General features: G+C 35.5%; 1 protein-coding gene across 1 annotated transcript in view; it reads right to left on the bottom strand.

The window, feature by feature from the left end:
* Positions 1-267: 267 nt before the first annotated feature.
* SMCHD1 (structural maintenance of chromosomes flexible hinge domain containing 1) overlaps positions 268-18,319 on the bottom strand; it is a 65,926-nt gene continuing 47,874 nt past the window's right edge. Inside the window, exons 34-48 of the mRNA XM_062632889.1 lie at positions 18,000-18,061; positions 17,194-17,281; positions 16,669-16,800; positions 14,887-15,036; positions 11,446-11,572; positions 11,167-11,286; positions 9,673-9,758; positions 8,483-8,605; positions 8,027-8,217; positions 7,152-7,261; positions 6,140-6,210; positions 4,689-4,860; positions 2,540-2,698; positions 1,709-1,826; positions 268-662 (exon numbers count right to left, since the gene is read on the bottom strand). Coding sequence (XP_062488873.1) covers positions 563-662; positions 1,709-1,826; positions 2,540-2,698; positions 4,689-4,860; positions 6,140-6,210; positions 7,152-7,261; positions 8,027-8,217; positions 8,483-8,605; positions 9,673-9,758; positions 11,167-11,286; positions 11,446-11,572; positions 14,887-15,036; positions 16,669-16,800; positions 17,194-17,281; positions 18,000-18,061 — 1,809 coding nt within the window. The 3' untranslated portion in view covers positions 268-562. The remainder of the gene's footprint in view (positions 663-1,708; positions 1,827-2,539; positions 2,699-4,688; positions 4,861-6,139; positions 6,211-7,151; positions 7,262-8,026; positions 8,218-8,482; positions 8,606-9,672; positions 9,759-11,166; positions 11,287-11,445; positions 11,573-14,886; positions 15,037-16,668; positions 16,801-17,193; positions 17,282-17,999; positions 18,062-18,319) is intronic.

Genomic DNA, 18,319 nt, shown 5'->3' with positions numbered 1-18,319 from the left:
AACACCTTGGGTCTAGCCTTAGATACTGGCTTGTTGTTAACCATCGAAAGACTCCAACAAACAGCTGTGGTTAGATCTCAGTTATATCTCTTCTCAAACCCTCCCTTTTAAATTGATACCACCTTGACAGCTCATCCATCACAAAAGAGCAGTCCAGAAAGTTCTCTTACCTGAGATAGCCCGATATTTTTTAAATTAAAAATTTCATTTAATGGCACAATCTGTTGACTTAAATATTACAATTGATTATATTGGCAGTGCTTTGTATGAAGTAGTTTTATTGAAAAGATTGATTTTTTTCATAAATAAAAAAGGATATATTTTAAACTTTTTTCACACATGAACATAAAAACTCTGAAAGCTTTAGAAATGAAAATTAACTATACAAAAATTAGGCTATCAATGCTAAAAGCTTATCTTTTTTACTACTAACTGAAATACATTTGTATCTTCTATCAGTATAAAAATCTTCATTGTAATGGGTAATACAACATGAATATTTTCTTTAACTGAAGGTATTCACATTTTCAATACAGAGCCGTTTCCAGAAAGTCCCATCAGTCTACGCCTTTCTTTTTCGTGAAGTTCCATTAAGTTCTGAAGTGGGTATTTGCAGCAATTGCTGCTGCTTCTTTGCGGAAGAGGAAATCCATTCTTCTGAGCTAGACAAAAACATAGCACAGTAGCTTATAAAGCAAGCGTTTTCCTTCTATATTTTTTATATATATTTGATATAATTGATGCAAAAGCACAGGGCTCCCACTAGTATAAAAATAACAAACCCCTATATTTGTGCACAGCTTCTTATTCTTGAAATTATTTTGTTGAAATGAGGCATAGAATCAGGCTAATACTAGGTGTTTTAAATATATAACCAATTAAGTTCCACATGTGGATAAAAAAAATAGCAACAAAGAGACACAGTAATATAGTAAAAAGTAGTTCTGAGATTTACAGAACACAAGTGAGTAAGATTTAAATAATCTCAAAAATATAACCACAGCTCGGCAACAACAATATTGTTACTGAGGAGAGACATGAGAAATGGAAAAGTCAGTTCCATGTCATCTAGAAGATCAGACTTACAGATTTCCCTGATATTTTTTCGGCTGTACTAATGCTCAGTAGCCACAGAGGCAATACAGAACTATATATACACAGGTAAAGATAACTGTCCTAAATACTTTAAGATCAGCTGACCTCAGACAGTTACTTAGAAAAAGTTATGCAAGAACGATTCTCTCTGTTCATCTGCTGAACATTTGACATCACACCTTAAAAGAATTTACAGACCATACCATCTCAAATATTTCTGGGGTGTAACAGAGTTGAATACATGGGGAATGTGAATGCACAAAGATGCCAATCAATCAGTTCATACAGAGAAACAGTTAGCAAGCAAATATTTGTATTGAAGATTTGTATTTGTATCGTTAAATAAAGCAAACACTTCAAAGGAATCAAAAATTACCTTGAAAATCAGCCTTACAAAAACTCTACTCGTTGGTTGCTGTATACAAATATGCCTTAAAAAATATATATATATCCCATGCAAAAAAAAAACCCCACACCAAAAAAACCTCATCAACCCCCCTTGCAAACCCCACAAAAAACAAACACCCCCCCCCCCAACCCAAACAAATAAAAATAGTTTTTGCTTTGAATTCAGGAGATGGGAAAATAATGACTAGATTCAGAATAGACTTACCTATACAATGTTTTCATTGTTTCTCTTCGCATTCTTTTGGGAGGGATGGGGGTGTCAGGCATATCTAACATTACAGGCTGAAGTAATGATTCAGTGACTTTATCTGATGGGGTCATACCTATGAAAAAATGGCAAGAAAGAATGAATTAAAAAAAATTATGAAACCTATTGCTAATAAATGGTCCCTGTAACAGTAGTGTTAAACTTCTGAAGTAAGGCTTTAGACATGCCATAAAATTTATGGCTACCTCATGTCTGAAACTGAGTTCAAAGATGACAGGTAGAGCCATCTGCTTTATAGTTGTCACAGAGTGTTGTTTTCTTAGATATATTTTAAAATATCACAAATGATTCAATATTAACATAAAAACAATTTCTAACTCAGAAATCCTATCCTTGCAGAATTAGATGCATTTCTTTTTCTTGCACAATGTTTTGTTTGTGTTTCCCCAGCAAAAGCAATTCAGCTCTTTATTACGCAGACATTTCAGAAAGAATGTCAATGTTCTCCAGCACTGGGCCAGCCAGCCTGTTATATAATCTCGTATTAGGGAGATCATAGTTTCATGTTCACAATACACTAACTGACCACATTTTCATTATCTGAAGACACTACAGGGCAGTGCTGTTCTAGGCAATATCCACAGCATCATAGTACATACTGGTTTTCTATTTTTTCCCTAAAATGAGACAACTCTAAACTCTAGATTTATTTTAACAATCTTCCTTCGTAGTTTGAACATGTTAGTTTGCAACAGGAGAATTCATCTGGATACATGAATTAACAGTTCTCCTCCTCTAAGACACCAAAAATATAATACGATAACCTACCCAATTTTTGTTCTATTAGCTTGAGGCTTTTCTCTTGTTCAGCAAGTTCCTGTCTTTTCTTTTGCATTTCTGGAGCGTTAAGTGACTGTAAATGTAAATCAAGGTCCTTATTCGCATTATCAAGTTTCAACACTGCTGTGCGGTATTGCTGCAGAAGATCTAATTGAAGAGTAAAATAATAAAACAGAAAACAGTAACTATGTGGTCATTTTGACTTGGAAGGCTACCAAACACAATCCACACACTGTAGAAGATTCACAAGAAAACATCTTTCAAACTCACTGCTTAAAAAACTCCACCCAAACTTACAGTGGACCAATTGTTAAAATGAGTAAAAGTCACGAGTATTTTGACTCCTCTTTTCTTTTTGAGCCTGTATCTTAGATCACAAAGTACCAGTGAATTCTGAACATGACGCGGCCAACAGGCATTTCTTTACACATCTTGTCGCTTGTGTGCTCCAAACTGAATTCTCTACCTTTGATGCCATTAAGTGTGCTTGTAATATGCTTTGCTTTTAATGCTACAAAGCTGAAGCTCATATTACTGACTTGAATTTTAGTCCACCTTGTGGAACAAGAGAATATTTACTGAGTTTCACTTTGTCTTACCTACAGATATTTAAACAAGGACACAGCAGCAGACTCAGATAAACAAGGGCCTATTTTGCTGACAAACTTTATTCCTCTTTTAACACATAAGACAAAGAATTTTTCTTTGTCTAGGTATTGAATAAATATGTCAGGTAATAAAGGGTTTGAGCATGTTAGCCCAGACTCATTCATTTTACTTTGTGGTGAATATGAGGCACCACAAAGCTTAACTGAACAATAAATTACCTTACATTTGGCACAGGGTGAAAGCAGTCACATAGTTACTGAAAACTGACAAAAGGCATGGTAAATTCTTAGTATGTTTATTTTAGACGTACCTTGTCAGTGTAATCACAGTGTAAGTAACTATTTTACTTTTATGCTACAGACACAGAAGAAAAGCAAGTCAAAACTAATGTTAAGGCTGAAACCCAGTGCAAAACAAGTCTTTTGTAATGAGGTGCTGTCCTTTATATGGAATTTCACTATTATTTTCCTTTAAGTGTCTAGTAACTATCCAAGTGAAATTAAAACATTCCTTTTCTTCTGCCATGTTTGTCCCTGTACTAAATTATAGACAATTCCAATTTAATTCACATTGGGTAGCAACCGAGTTCAACAATTGAAAATGGGCTGACAGAAAAATACAGTGTGCTAAACCCAGGATATTTCAGTCTGTAGCAGAAATGCTTACTATGGTTTCCCTACATGTAATGTATTTTTACTGAAATGTTTAGGAAAGATCTTTTTAGTCTTCTTTCTCCCTCAACTGGTTAATGTTACGTAGTTTGCTCATATTTGAAGTTACTCCAGTAAGTACAGGTGTTCTTTCTCTCTTGTTCTCTCCCACTCCTCTATACTGCAAGTTTCTAGGAAGACTGTCATGAAGAAACTCCATTTCCTTTCTTTTGAAAATTAAGTATTTAAGAACAACTTTATTTGTGATTAAGACTTTTTAATGTTTTACAAATCAGTCAGGTCAGCTGTTAATGTATCAGAAGCCACCATCTTTTAACTTACAACCTTTATTCTGAAAGGAAGACTCCAGACATAATGAAATGTAAGTGATCCCACAGGAAATAGAAGGTATTTTCCTGTTAGGGAAATAATGTAGAAGACGTTGTGCGCGACTCTTACAAGAACAGGAATTTTCCTACCACTGCTTCATAGAACTTACTTGCACAGTAAGAAATTCTGAATTGCTGTATGGTATTTCTAAAGAAGAAAGACCCAAACCTTATTTTTCAAAGATGCTGGAATCCAATCAGCTCAAGCTTCTCACGCCTGCTGTTTGAATGATTACAACTGCTTATACGCTTTAACAAACTAAGATAAAGGGGGAATATCTCATGACTATTATATTGTCTTTCAGGAAATTTAACAGCTGTAAACTTTAAAGGAAAGGGAAATTCATAAATAGGACAACATACACGTCACATTTCTTAAAATAACTGTACGCTAAATTGAAGTTTTCCTTTTTATATTACGTAAGAGAATAACATAGGCAAGCAATATAATTTTGGAAGTTTTGTATTTTCATGACTTCATTAACCCACCTATCTGTCCAGCGAAAGCAGAGTAAAGTTTTGGCATGGGTGCTCCAAATACCATTCCTCTGAGTTTGTCCATTGGAGGAGCTTTATTCTGAAGGCCTCCAAATTTTCCATTACTACGAATCCTGTCGCCTGCCCTAGTCAGCAAAGTAGGGCAATGTGCAATTTTTACAACCTACACAGGTATAAAAAGTGATACTAAATTAGTAACCCCATGGAAAATCCAACTTTTCAGCAGTGCTGCTGTGAAGCTTTGTATCTTTCAGTCATGATGCACCTTGTTCTCTAATGAGAATGTATTTTATGAAATTACATTTAATGACTTTTGCTTTCAAGTAATGCTAATTATCAACATATACTGTGAAGTAATGTCAGCAAACTTCAGTGGTCATAAAAAAATGTGAGCACTTACTGAACTACTTGAACTACAGATGGTCAGTCTCCTGACACTGGTTAACAACCCAAATCTGATTCTACAGACTCTCCTGCTTGACTTTCCAGTAAAAATATATACTTTTTGATGAAAGAAGCACATGCAGTCTTCACAGTTGAAAAATGTTCACTTGATGGATACAGAGATGGTTATAACACGTGATGAAAATTAAAATATTAGTGTCAATCATCTGGATTTTTTACTATGACTGTATCTGCATTTCTGAGACACTCTTTGGAAGCATTTAAAACACTCCTTGTTCCCAGGTTACCAGCTAGTAGTAGCCGATAAACAGGGAATAGAATCCCACAATAAACAAGCTGGTCAGGCCCAGAGAACAGAACTGCACTGACTGTGAAAGAGCAAAACAGGTAACCAATGCCACCAGATTCCTTATTAACTTGTTCTCTGACGAACAGCCCCACAGCACAATTTCTTACACTTCTGCAGAGGAAAAAAAAAAAAATCCAACCCCAAGATCTTAATGTTTAATCTGTACAGTTCCATATTCTTCTGCTGAATCATTATTTCAATTCTAGCCAACTTGTAAGGTGAAACAAAGTGCCCAGCGTGAGGACTTCCTCAGAGCCTCTTGCCTGCTAAAATGTGTCCTACTGAACCTAAATAAAATGGGTCAGAAAAAGGTCTCGTATGTTCCACATGCAGATTTCTGTGGATCTGAAATTTCATCATCTGCCTCAGGTTCCTGTGTACTTGGAAAGCACTGATGCGCTTGCATTTAATACTAAACTGCAAAACTAAAACTGTTTCTATTTAAAAACATGGTCTCATGCTTGACGGCAGTATTCACATAATAGAATTTGCTGAATAGAGGTAATTTTGCCACTGTCAGTAAGAAGGATTTCATTCACCGTTAAGTGCATTGAGACCCACAGACAGAAAGCACACTTACAACTAATGCAGCATTAAACTCAGCAATTAATCTAAGTTTGTAATGTATTAAATATATAACTATCCAATATGTTTGTTTTAAAAAATACAAAGAATAATTGAAACATACCTCTTTTCTGTAATGGTTGGCAGCATCCAAATTATCTATAATGATAGCGTCACCCAAGAGCATCCCAAACACTGAAAAATGTAATTTTTTGAATCATTAATTTTTTCTGCAAACAAAATAACTTGAGTTTTGAAAAAATCAGTTCTGAGGCATCATTACTACAGCTTTTTAGATAAGTACCAGGAAAACAGCATCTGCATGTTTTTCAATGAAATTTTATTCTGAGATTGAGATAAACAGCAATCTCTTGTTTTCAAAGAATTCATAAAGAAAAAATTTACTATGTTTACAATCAATTATGCCATAAGACAATTATTTTCCAAAGTACTCACTTGATATCTTACTTTTACATTTATGAAGACACACATAATAAAATCCCAAGTCTTAGGAAATTATATATATGATATTTTTTTAAATTCCTTCCTGAATTGTGTTCTCAGTTTCTTAACATGTTTCTTAATATTCAGTGGGTTATCAAAGAAAAAAACCCAAACATTCACAGGCTGATGATCAACTGAGTTTAAGACTTTTCTTTTGCAGAAAAAGCTGTTCTATACAAAGCCTAGCTTGATGCAGCCTTGCATGAGATATGTCAAGCAAAACAGTTTTTAAATTCCCCTGAGGGACACGGAGAAGAATTTATCGTTAAAGTCTCTGATAGTATCTAATTTTCTGAAAATACACTGGATTAAAAATTGGTTTTTATGAAGAGATGAATATTCCAATACTGAGAAGCTGTGAAGTTAAATGAAGAACTTACTGAAATAATTACAAATTCCAATGCTCCATATTAAGGATTAGATCTCCTTAATCTAAGAAAAAAACTGTAGGAAAAGGATGTGGTCTCTGTCCCCCAGTGCCACCTCCCTGTGGGTGCCAGTGCTTTCCTGTCCTCAGTGGTATTTGAAAATGTCTCAATGAAGATTACTCAATGAATGATGATTTTTGATGTTTCTGTATTTTATCTATTACAAAGAAAGAAATTATGAACAATTTCTTTGATATCATTTACCTGTTTGACAATGCTCTACATTATCCGGAAATGTTAACAGATCTCTGGCAAATACAGGATTTCCAATAGGTCTGAAGGAGGTTTTTCCATTCCTTAAGTGAGGTAAAGGCCTGGTTAAGGAAAGGGCAGAGTGAGGTGGAAAAGAAAAAAAAAGTAATTTGCCTTTATTTCATTATTGTTTCTGACAATCTCAGCAGAAATCTCAAATGGAATTGAATGCATCTTAACACTTCCACATTAGGTACTAAATGATCCTAATAGTATCCGAAATGCCAGTGATATTAAAGATTCTTTGGTAAAACACTAATTTGTAATGAGATGTATATCCAACAAATTCATATGACTAATTTTATGGGAAAGCTTTAATAATCTATTTTATGAAAAGCTAAGATTTTGGACCTTATAAATGTATCTGCACATTCAATCTTTTCTAAAAGGCATTTCTTCATGATATTATTCACAAATTATTTTCAGGCATGGAATTATTGTATTTTCCATTACCTTCCAGGAAACCAAAACAGCAGAATTGAGTTTTATAACTACAGATGATTTTAGCGAATGTACACTGGAACTGGATTTTTATAAAAGTTAGTATTTGATTTGAAGCAGTAGAATTATTTAGAAGTGGAGAAAAGGTAGACTGTCTTCTCTTTAATAGAAAAACCCTACTGAACAAAGAACAATGCACAGCAGAGGAGATAAAGCTACGATTTCAGCTAACACTTCAAGTGACATTACTGTTGTTATCATTATGAAGCTAGAAATCTTATTCTTTGAATCATTCATAGAAGTTTAAAAAACAAATTAGACAAAATAAAAAAAAAAATTGAATTCATATGAAATACAAATACAGAAATTTCATTGTTTTTCCCTACTTGTTCCAGTCAGGGAGCGTCTTCTTGTAAATAGAGTCAAGAGGTAACACTTGCTGTCGACCTTGAGTTTCATCAAAGATAGAACGAGCGGCTTCAGTAGTCAATGTGACTACACAGTCCATGTCGCTTGCCAAATGCCAAGAGATAACTTTTGCTGCTTCATCATCCTCAATTTGTGCTAAATGTGCAATCTGTACCACAAAAGTTAGAACAATCAACACAGAAGCCAAGGCCACTTCCCCTCTTCATACTAATCACAATCATCCTGCAACTTCAATCAGACATCTAATTCCCCTGTTGATGGGTCTGTTAGAAGAGCTAGTCATCTGATGGGTTGAGAATCCTGTCTTCTTTTCAATACTTCTCAAAAATTACTTGCATATTTGGTTGGCTAATATTTCATCACTACCATTTAACAACCAAAGTCATCTGAAGGCTTTCAGAGAGAAAACTTACCTTGCCTAAAATATCCTGGTTGCCTTTCGGATAGTTTGGGAGAGTACAAGTTCGCCTTGGCTGTTTCATTACTGCTTCTTGATCCAACATCTTTTGTTTTATCAGAGAATCCACATACTGAAGCTGAGAATTAAAATTTAAAGTTAGCAAGCATGTATCATTGGTCTGAGCTGCAGAAGTAGTTAATTTACTTGTTCTCAATCAAGTTCTTAATAAAAAACCTTCAATAAACTGAAACAGACTCTTAATATGTAAGGGACTGCTGCATATAATCTCAGAGGAGAGCGAAAGGAGGCACACTGCAGTTGTGACTATGAACTTTTTTACTGCTACATTTTTTGTTTTAAAGACTTCAGGGAGCTTTTCACAAAGAGCTACTGGAGCTTGATTAGAGCTAAAACTGCAGAAAGTTTAAACCAGCAGGAAAAGACAAGCACGACTGTACAAAAAGAAGCAGTTTTAGAAGGGGACTATATCCAGGCCTGAAAAGTGTAGCCAGCAAGGGGAACATGGGTACCATGATTGCATAATGTGTATAATTTAATGTTACTGATCTGTGCTTAATGACTGTAACATTTGTTTTTATTTGATCTGAAGATAGATGATTGTTTACCTATATATTTCCTAAAATGTTAGTAGCTTTCTGTAAAAAGTTTTAATAATATAACTGGATCTTTATATAACTGGATCTTTATAGGAAATTATCAGTGGGGTCCATTGCCCTGAATCTTTCAAATGTACTTTTATATTGACTTTGTCAGTAACATATGAAATTCTCTAATTCTCGCAAAAGAAGTGTTTTCCTTTGGTCTACTTTTTCCAGAATACATCCAGGGTACATTGATCAGCCTGCAAAACCCCATTATGAAAACTATCAATACCAGTAACATAATTGTTAACCTTAGCAGAAAGGTAAAAACATGATCCAAATGTGGATCAGAAATAAGATTTTCTTATTTTTCCAGCAGTTTCTTTAAGAGATAGTCACATTAGCAGAAAAGTAAATAAAAGAAATAAATTACGTTTGGCATTGTTCACGAATTTTCCTCATGGTTTAAATTTTCATGGTTTCTAAACAGGTTCTTGTGTATATACCAGTATGATTCCATAATGTTATATGATACCAATTTCATACTAAGATTAAATTTATTCTTAAGATACGAGGGAGGTTAATAAGAAATAACTCATACTGTGTTTTTCTCTGGTAATTCAATTTGGTATTTCCTCAGCTGGCTCTTCAGGAGATTTTCTTTTGTTTCAGCATCTTTAACCTGACCTGAAACCGATAAAATCAACAGAGAGTAAGGAAATATTAGAAAGCAATGGAACACTTCTCTGAGAATTTCTTACAACAGATTTATGCCACCCACGGCTGATCCTATCTACTTCTTAATTTCAGCACAGAATATCAAGATTTGTCCACAAAGATCTTGTGATTTGTCCAGCTTCTAATCTATTTCAGCAGCTGATATCTACTTCAGCTTCAGCAAGCAGTTACACCAGTCCTTATATAATTCTGAGAATTTAAGCTCTTTTTTTAATTTTCATTCTTAATTATCTTTCCAAATGGTTCTCCAACAGGTGAAAGGGCAAGAGGAAAGGGAAGAGTGGTGGCTGGCACTACCCTCTTTACTCTCTTATGTGGGACAGCACTTCCTGGACACTATTTCCTCAAGTCTCATATCTCAACTGAAGTAATTCTGAAAACAAATGAGTACATAGGTGAGTTGCTTTCCACTCTATCTATTCAAATAGGTTTCTATATGAAAATGTTACTTAAGCATAAAGTATAATGTGCTCTAACCTGCTCTCTAGAGATGTGCAAACAACTGCAAATACAAAACAAAACCTTTTGCCTTTCACACTGGAATTCAGGAATTTGCATCCATAATGGAAACATGAAGCAAGCAACAGAAACATAGCCCTGTGCTAAAATTACAAGAAACAGCAGCATCCTTTAATTCTAGCACGCTTTACTTACATTCAATGATTACTTAAAATAAAATTTCAGAATGCATTTATTAAATCAAAGCTTCTGATCAATGGACAGGATGATTCAAACAAAAAAATAACGCAAAGAAAACATTTTCTTCATCTCTCTCATTCCCATAAACCACTGCCCTCACTCTGCTGTTTAACAGACTATATAAAGGATTAAATTAGCTGAAGAACATTGAGATAAACAATTAATAGCTACACAATTCTTCTGAATAATGTACACAGGGTCAAAATGTGGGTGGAAAAAGTAAGATTTTGAAAATGTAAGACTTTTTGAAAGAGGATTATTGATGGTTCATTCCCTAAACCTGTTTTTAGGCAACTGTCAGATTTCCAGATCAATGAGCATTCACACATCCATTGCAAAGATGGGAGGGCAAGGCAGTCATGGAAAAACTGAAGAATCAGACCACATGCTTCAATGTTTTACTTCTCTTTTTGACAGTTTTGGCATAAGATGTTCTACCGCAAATCAAGACCCTTTACAGGCAGGTCAACCAAATAACTAGATGCTTCCCTGCTAATTCAAAGATATACTCCCCCCTGCTGCTCTAATTAGGGTATGAACCCTAATTACTGTATCTCATGATTTCAATGCCTATTTACCTCCCCTCTTTATATTAAAATTGTTAAAGGAAAAAAGTGTAATTCCCAGGAAATTTATTCATATATTTGATTTGACTTACATTTAATTGCATTTACAAGTTGATTAGTAGTTTCTAACCAATTTCTGTAAACACCAATGGACTGAGATAATTGGTCTCTCTCCTTTGTAAGTGTTGCCATCTGTTGCTGCTTCTTGAAATCTACAGAAATATATGTATTTTTAGAAGAAAAAAACAGTAACATAGTTGGTTTAAACATGAGCAAAAACCTCTGCTATTACACAGTTTTGAAGAAGATTATGGACATAAAAATAATTGCTTCTAAGGAAAAGCAAGCGTTTTAAAGTAACTGAAACATACCATTGTAAAACATAAATGACAGACGGTATGGTTCCAAAGGTCTTTTCAAAGCTGGAAGATCTGGCTCGAATACAAGAATATATTCAGTGCTATCTCTTCCAGGACTATTTTCAGCCAGCACTAGACTCTAATAAAACAAACAAACAAACATACATAAGTTTTATATTCACCCTTGCAGTGACACAAAATAAAATAAACATTCTTCAAATGCTAAAGTTACCTAATGCATGATGCCTACACAATATTACTACAGTTTTAAGTATTGGCTTGGAAATGCCTTTTGCAACTATTAAAGAGAAGTTAAATACAAATATTTAGCAGTAAGTGTTTTAATATTTAAGAATTAAGATTGTCATTTTACCTGTTTAAAGAGCCTTATTATTGTTGGCTATATATTTAAGAGACATGCTCAGAAAAAAATATTCTCCGCAATGTCACGCAAGACCTCCTCAGAGGTACTTCATTCAGCTTGTGAACAAATGCAAACAGAACATTAAAAAGAAAGGCCTGATGTATAAACGCAGAGAAGGGAAAACAAACTATTCCCAGTGCTCAGCTGAAGTTACTGCTGTTACCATGGAAGTAGACAGCAGGTCCCAAATGAGTAAAGAATATATATCCAAACACTACCATGAACATCAATCCCATTTTTTATCAATTCCTTATTGAAAAGGCAAACTAAATCCTTTGCCTTGCTTAACAAACACAGGAAATATTATAAAACTATAAACAATGACAATAAAATTAGTATAGGTAATATCTAAATGTGCTGTTACTTTGGGAAAGGTATCATGCATAAAATGAATAATGCTTATAATAAAACTCATACTGTTTCCACCTTTAACATGTAGAAATTGCTACTCAACTGGCCAAATCAAGAGAGAGGTAGTTGCAGCCTAAAAGAAGAGATAGATATATAACCTTCAAAGAAAGTCTTTATGGCTTTCAAAAATATTGCAGCTACATATTTAATTAGGAGAAGTCTGTATGGGAAATGTAATTTCCTTAAGAAAATGTATACTAATGAAAATCTAAACATTTTCCCTCATTAAACCAGTTTAGTATTCCTGAACCTCAGTGTAAGGGTAAACATGTCAGATTATCATTTTCATTACAATGATAGTAATTGTACGTAATTATATTTATAAACAAGATGGAACAATTTCAAGATACGTGAAAAAAACAGTGGTGTGTTCCATCCCATCCCCATTAGTCATATGAAAAGTACATTGCATCACAACCAACAAATCCTTTCCACGAGCTTTGTGAGTTGTCTAAAGTAAGAGAACTTGGTATAAATTAGACAACTGAAAACTGCCTGAAGAGAAGAAGAAATACACGATTCACTGAAATGGAATTACTCCCAATGGAAGACTAGGAAACACAAGTTACTGTCAAAAGCAGTAAAAACTCATCAAATCACAATAGAGTAGAAGAATGTGACAACCTCCTCCCACCTTAAACCAGCAACATTTAAGTAGAAATAAAAAGCATCTGCTTACAAAAATCCTGTAAAACCCCAAAAAAGCTAAAAAAAAAAAAAATAAATCTGAAATATGCACTGCCCCCCCCCCCCCCCCCCCCGGGTTGTTAGTCACTGTAGCAGGACTGGAGTATTTAGGTCACAATGGCTAAACAGCGGGTTATTAGCACATGGAGACAAAAAAATTGCTATTTCTTCATCAGTGAGGAGTCTGAGAAATTATCCAGTAATTTTGTCTGAACTGTCAGACTTCATGCTATGAGGTTATTAATCCCTTAATAGTATGAAGTTATAAACATCTGCTCAAATTTCTACCACAGGTGTAAATGCAAGATTTGCAGAGAAAAATGCTAGTTCATCAAACCACTGATTACAGATGACCCCCCACCTATGCTTTTGCACTTTCTCCCACCTCATCTGCCCAAGAAAAATGTGCTCAGAAACCAGTTAGTAAAGTACTCCTGAAACATGGCTGGGGAACAAGAGAAATTCAGAGCGTGCAATAAATCAATTAGTATATTAATTTTATCTGATCCTTCATCCATGCATTTTATTTTTCTAGCTTGTTTTTCATACATATTTTGTCACTTTTCCTTATGGATCAGAGTAGACCTGAGCTTGACAGACTGTTTAGCGAAAAATGTTTGCCTGTGTTAACTGGATTTTTCTGTTCTTTGTTGTTATCAACAGAGAATTATTTATGCTGTGTCATTAAGTTTTATCTATGCAGTTCCATAAAAGCAGTTAATGTACTGAATAAAATAAATTATGAAGATTTTAGTGATTCTAATGGGGTTTTATTGTTGTGATTTCCAAGATTTACTGCATGATTTTGTAGTTGTTAAGGCAGTGTCTGCCTTCACTTGGCACACACTGATGCTGGTCTGCTGGGAAGCTGCTTTCAATGAATAAGTTAAAAACCGTGGCTGAGGAAATTTCTTTAAAAAGTTGGATTCTTCTTCAGTACACCTTCTACATGTTTGAAGATTTCCATAGACTTCAGGATATATACCTATTTCACCACACGAAATACTGCTATTTACTGAAGTTCTCTGTAGGCTTTTAAGAGTGATGTTGTGACCATTCCACTCAAACAGATGTGTAGCTCTATGCTCAGCTGGGTTTTCTGGTGTGTTGCCAACAGCTTCTGGTTTTGGGCATAGGCATGTTTTAATTTGTAACTTTTATATTATGGTTTGTAACAATAGTTACAAATGGTACTCACAAGTCTTAAAAATTCAATCTATATTTGTTGAAGAAAAAGTGACTGTGATGATGTAACTCCAACGTACAGTACTTTCAGAGGTATGCATGATGTTACAGATGGAGATTTAAACTGAAATAAGTCAAGCATTTTTAATGGTCAAGGGTACTAGTAACTGAAATAAAGCGTAAGGAGAAGTAGAGAAGTGGCAGCTTTATCTTCACTTCTTCAAATGAGGATAGGATGCCTTTCTGCAATGCATATATATAAGCCTAGCCAGCTTGAGAAAATGTAAACAGAACCTGGAAAAATTTCATTACATATATATGAGGATGTCAGACTAAATGATCTCAAGATCTTAACAGCCAGACGGTATTACAAATAAAAATGTAAAATACTACTAATATTAATGGTTTAACTACAAATTAGCGAAGTGCTATTAACATGTGAAATTCAAAGACTTATCCTGGATCCCCCTGTATGTTCCATTCCCTAAGTGAATGTACTTGTAAACTTCCCTTGCTTGGCAAGGATAAACAGTTTAAGAAAGTCCTTCCTTCAGATTTTCTGAAAATCAGAAACCAAATCATAAAAAGAAATGATTTATCTATTTATCTGCAGGGGAAGGCTACAAGAGGGGATGCTAACCCTCTACAAAACATGACGAGGTGCAAGATCAACTTTGAAACTGTAGGAAAATAGGCCCCATTAGATCCATTGTTCATGGAGCTAACTGTATTTTATTCACACTTACAATTTCAGCTGTTCCTCTGTTAAATGGAAACTCAACTGTACTGACTTTCCCCTGAAACTGTGGGATCTCCGTATCATCTTCATTGGGGCTCTTAATTTTTGTTATTATTCTGCCAACTAGATCAGTTCCAGTGGGGTTGTTGTATTCATCCTGTAAGTAAGAAAACCAAAAAAGTTAGTCTGGAATATGAATTAAGTAATCAGTTTTTGTACTCAACTGGGTTTATGGGGCAAGGTGCTGGCTGTGCGGGTGCTGCAGGGGTGGCCTCTGTGAGGAGAGGCTAGGGCTGCCTGTGCTGGCTCCAACCCACTCATCACAAAGCACAGCTCGGCTCTTCAGCCAAAATAGTGGCTGCTCTGGGAAAATATGCTTTAAAAAAGGGCAAAAATGCACTGGACAAGGAGAAGGTGGAAAAAAGCCATGAGAGACAGAAGAGGGAACACCAAAGTGAGAGGAGGAACAGGGGATGGGGAAGTAGGTGCCCCAGGCGCCAGAGCAGAGATTCCCCTCAGCTTGTGGGGAGACCATGGTGGAGGAGGTATTTCCCTGCAGCCTACGAACAACTATGGTGGAGCAGATATTCATACGGCAGCCAATGGAGAGCCCCATGTTAGAGCAGGTGAATATCTACTAAAGGACTGCAGCCTGTGAGGACAGTTCACATTGGAGCAGATCATTATGGCAGTACTGCATGGAGGGACCCACACTAGAGCTGGGAAACTGTAAGGAGTAAGGAGCAGCAGAGAGGAGCTGTTACAGACTGACCATGTCCCCCATTCCCCACCCTGTGCCACTTGGGGAAAGGTAGAGGAGTCTGGAGTAAAGTGAGCCTGGAAAAGGTAGGGTGGAAGGTTTTGCTTTACTTTTTTTGTCTTTGTTTCTCGCTACTCAAATCTAGTTTAATTGGTGATAAATTAAATTAATTTTCCACAAGTCAAGTCTGCTTTGCCCATGGCGGTAACTGGTAAGTGATCTCCCTGTATCCCTGTGAACATTCAAAGTTCAGGAAATCTTATTTTTTTGTAATAGAAAATACCTAAGAGAAACTGCCTCTGGGAAGAAAAATCATGGAGTGAATCATCTGCTATATGTAGGCATTTTCCCCACTAGAACTTATTCTTAAAACATTTTTTTTTTTTCCTGTGGCAACAAGAAATGGGTTTCAATTGCCTAAGATGCCTGACAGCAAGGACTGCAGGTTTCAGTCATCTGTTTGTAAACAAAACAAGATACACCTGTCAAAGCAAAAATCATAGAATCATAGAACAGTTAGGGTTGGAAAGGACCTTAAGATCATCAAGTTCCAACCCCCCTGCCATGGGCAGGGACACCTCACACTAAACCATGCCACCCAAGGCTCTGTCCAACCTGGTCTTGAACACTGCCAGGGATGGAGCATTCACAACTTCCTTGGGAAACCCACTCCAGTGCCTCAACACCCTTACAGTAAAGAACTTCCTCCTTCTATCTAATCTGAACTTCCCTTGTTTAAGTTTTAACCCATTACCCCTTGTCCTGTCACTACAGTCCCTAATGAAGAGTCCCTCCCCAGCATCCCTATAGGCCCCCTTCAGATACTGGAAGGCTGCTATGAGGTCTCCACACAGCCTTCTCTTCTCCAGGCTGAACAGCCCCAACTTCGATGCACATCTTTTGATGCACATCATTTTTGTGAAGTTAATCTGCGGAAAGATAGCAGCAATGCCTTACAGGAAAATTCAACATATTTTTAGCACTCTTACACATTTCCCTAATTGTGATTTTGTATTTAAGTATAGTTACCGTGACATGGAAGCATAAATCCTTAACCAGTGTACGGCTAGCAAGAGCTCGAACATTTGAAACTGCCGGAGTAGCTGGTAAAGAATCAGGTAGCAAGCGTACAGGGTCATTAGGTACAACGTCAAATGTAATCTAGCAGAAAAAGGAGGAAGAATAAAATAACACAAAGTAAAATAAAGACTGATATAATTCACCTTGCACACATAGGTTGCTGAAAAAATACGGAAACAAATGCATGTGAAAACTACTGAGAATCTTGAAATAAACTAGCATGACCAGTTACATTAGGTTGCAAATTATGCAGCTCTCTTATTCCACAAAATTTCTGCTTAATTATAAAAGCTACTGAAAATATATTTTCATAATCAGCAGCTTAAAATCAGTAACTATTAAAAATAAAAACACATTTTTGCAAAGCTTGCATGTGAGTGTATTCGTATTTTGAATCTACAAAGTATCGTACTTTTCCCAGATGATTCTGTATTACATGCTGTTGGCTACATGTAATTAATTATAAATTCAAACCTGGTCACTGGTGAGAATGTTTGTCTTATCCATTGCAAAGGCAAACTGGATATTGTAAATGCCAACTCGCTCTGGAACCACTTTATCCCTAAATAAATCAAAACCAAAAACCAAGCAAAAGTGAGTCAATATTAAAGTGACAAGTATATAAGTATGCAAGGAATCTAAATTCTGGGTAGTCCTCCAGAACTAGTTAAAAAGTCCTGTTAAATACTCCTCTATAATCATGGAATGCTTAGGGTTGGAAAGGAGCTTATATCATAGAATCACAGAATGGTTTGGGCTGGAAAAGACTTCAAGATCATGTAGTTCCCCCTCCATCTAGACCCTCCTGCCATAGACAGGGACACCTCCCACTAGACTATGTTGCCCAACATCTTCCAAGAAAAGACCACTAAACTGACAGCGTCAAGTTCTTGGTTCAGGATTAACATCCAGCTACAGAAGATGTTAAATCAGGGTTAAGTCCACTCTGTCTAACCTGCAATTCTACAGCAGTTGAATGTAACATTGAAAGGAATGTTACTAGACAAGTGAGAAGTAGATTATGTAGTCTCTCCATTGCCAGCATTTATCATAATATATTAGACTCTTCTGTACACCCAGATTAAACAGATGTCAAATGTATTTAGGGAAGAACTCAATCCTCATGTTCAATGCATCTTGCTAGTATTTCCTACCATTCTGTAGCACTGTATCATACTAATTCTGTAACAATTTATTATCAAAATCTAAACCTCCTTGTTTGTATATCAAACTGAGTTTTGTAAGTTGTGTCAATAATTATAAAATGAACACTGCTATACCTGAAGTAGAAGAAACCATCTTCCTTGTCATTCTTCACTTTACTACAGCTAAATACTGTAACCTAAAAAGATGAAAAAAACCCCCCTGTTATTAATTAGTTTCTGCAGAGTGGTAACATTTGTGTCCTCATTATAGCCTTGACATTTGAAAAATCTGCCAACTTTTATCAGGACAGATACTGATAAACAAATATGACTTATACGTAATACTTGTAATTTAAAATCTAGAACAAGATATTGATCTAAATTAAATGAAGGGAAGTTTCTACTATTAGTTTGTCCTATGATGGCATTTTGATACCCATTTTGAAAACACACTT

The sequence above is a fragment of the Pezoporus occidentalis genome, unplaced genomic scaffold (assembly GCF_034315485.1).
Source record: "Pezoporus occidentalis ecotype Australia unplaced genomic scaffold, CSIRO_AGI_Poc_V1 ctg4, whole genome shotgun sequence".
In the NCBI taxonomy this organism is placed as follows: Eukaryota; Metazoa; Chordata; class Aves; order Psittaciformes; family Psittacidae; genus Pezoporus; species Pezoporus occidentalis.
Note: the sequence above shows the minus strand (reverse complement) of the source record. Positions and strands in the feature narration are given on the sequence as shown.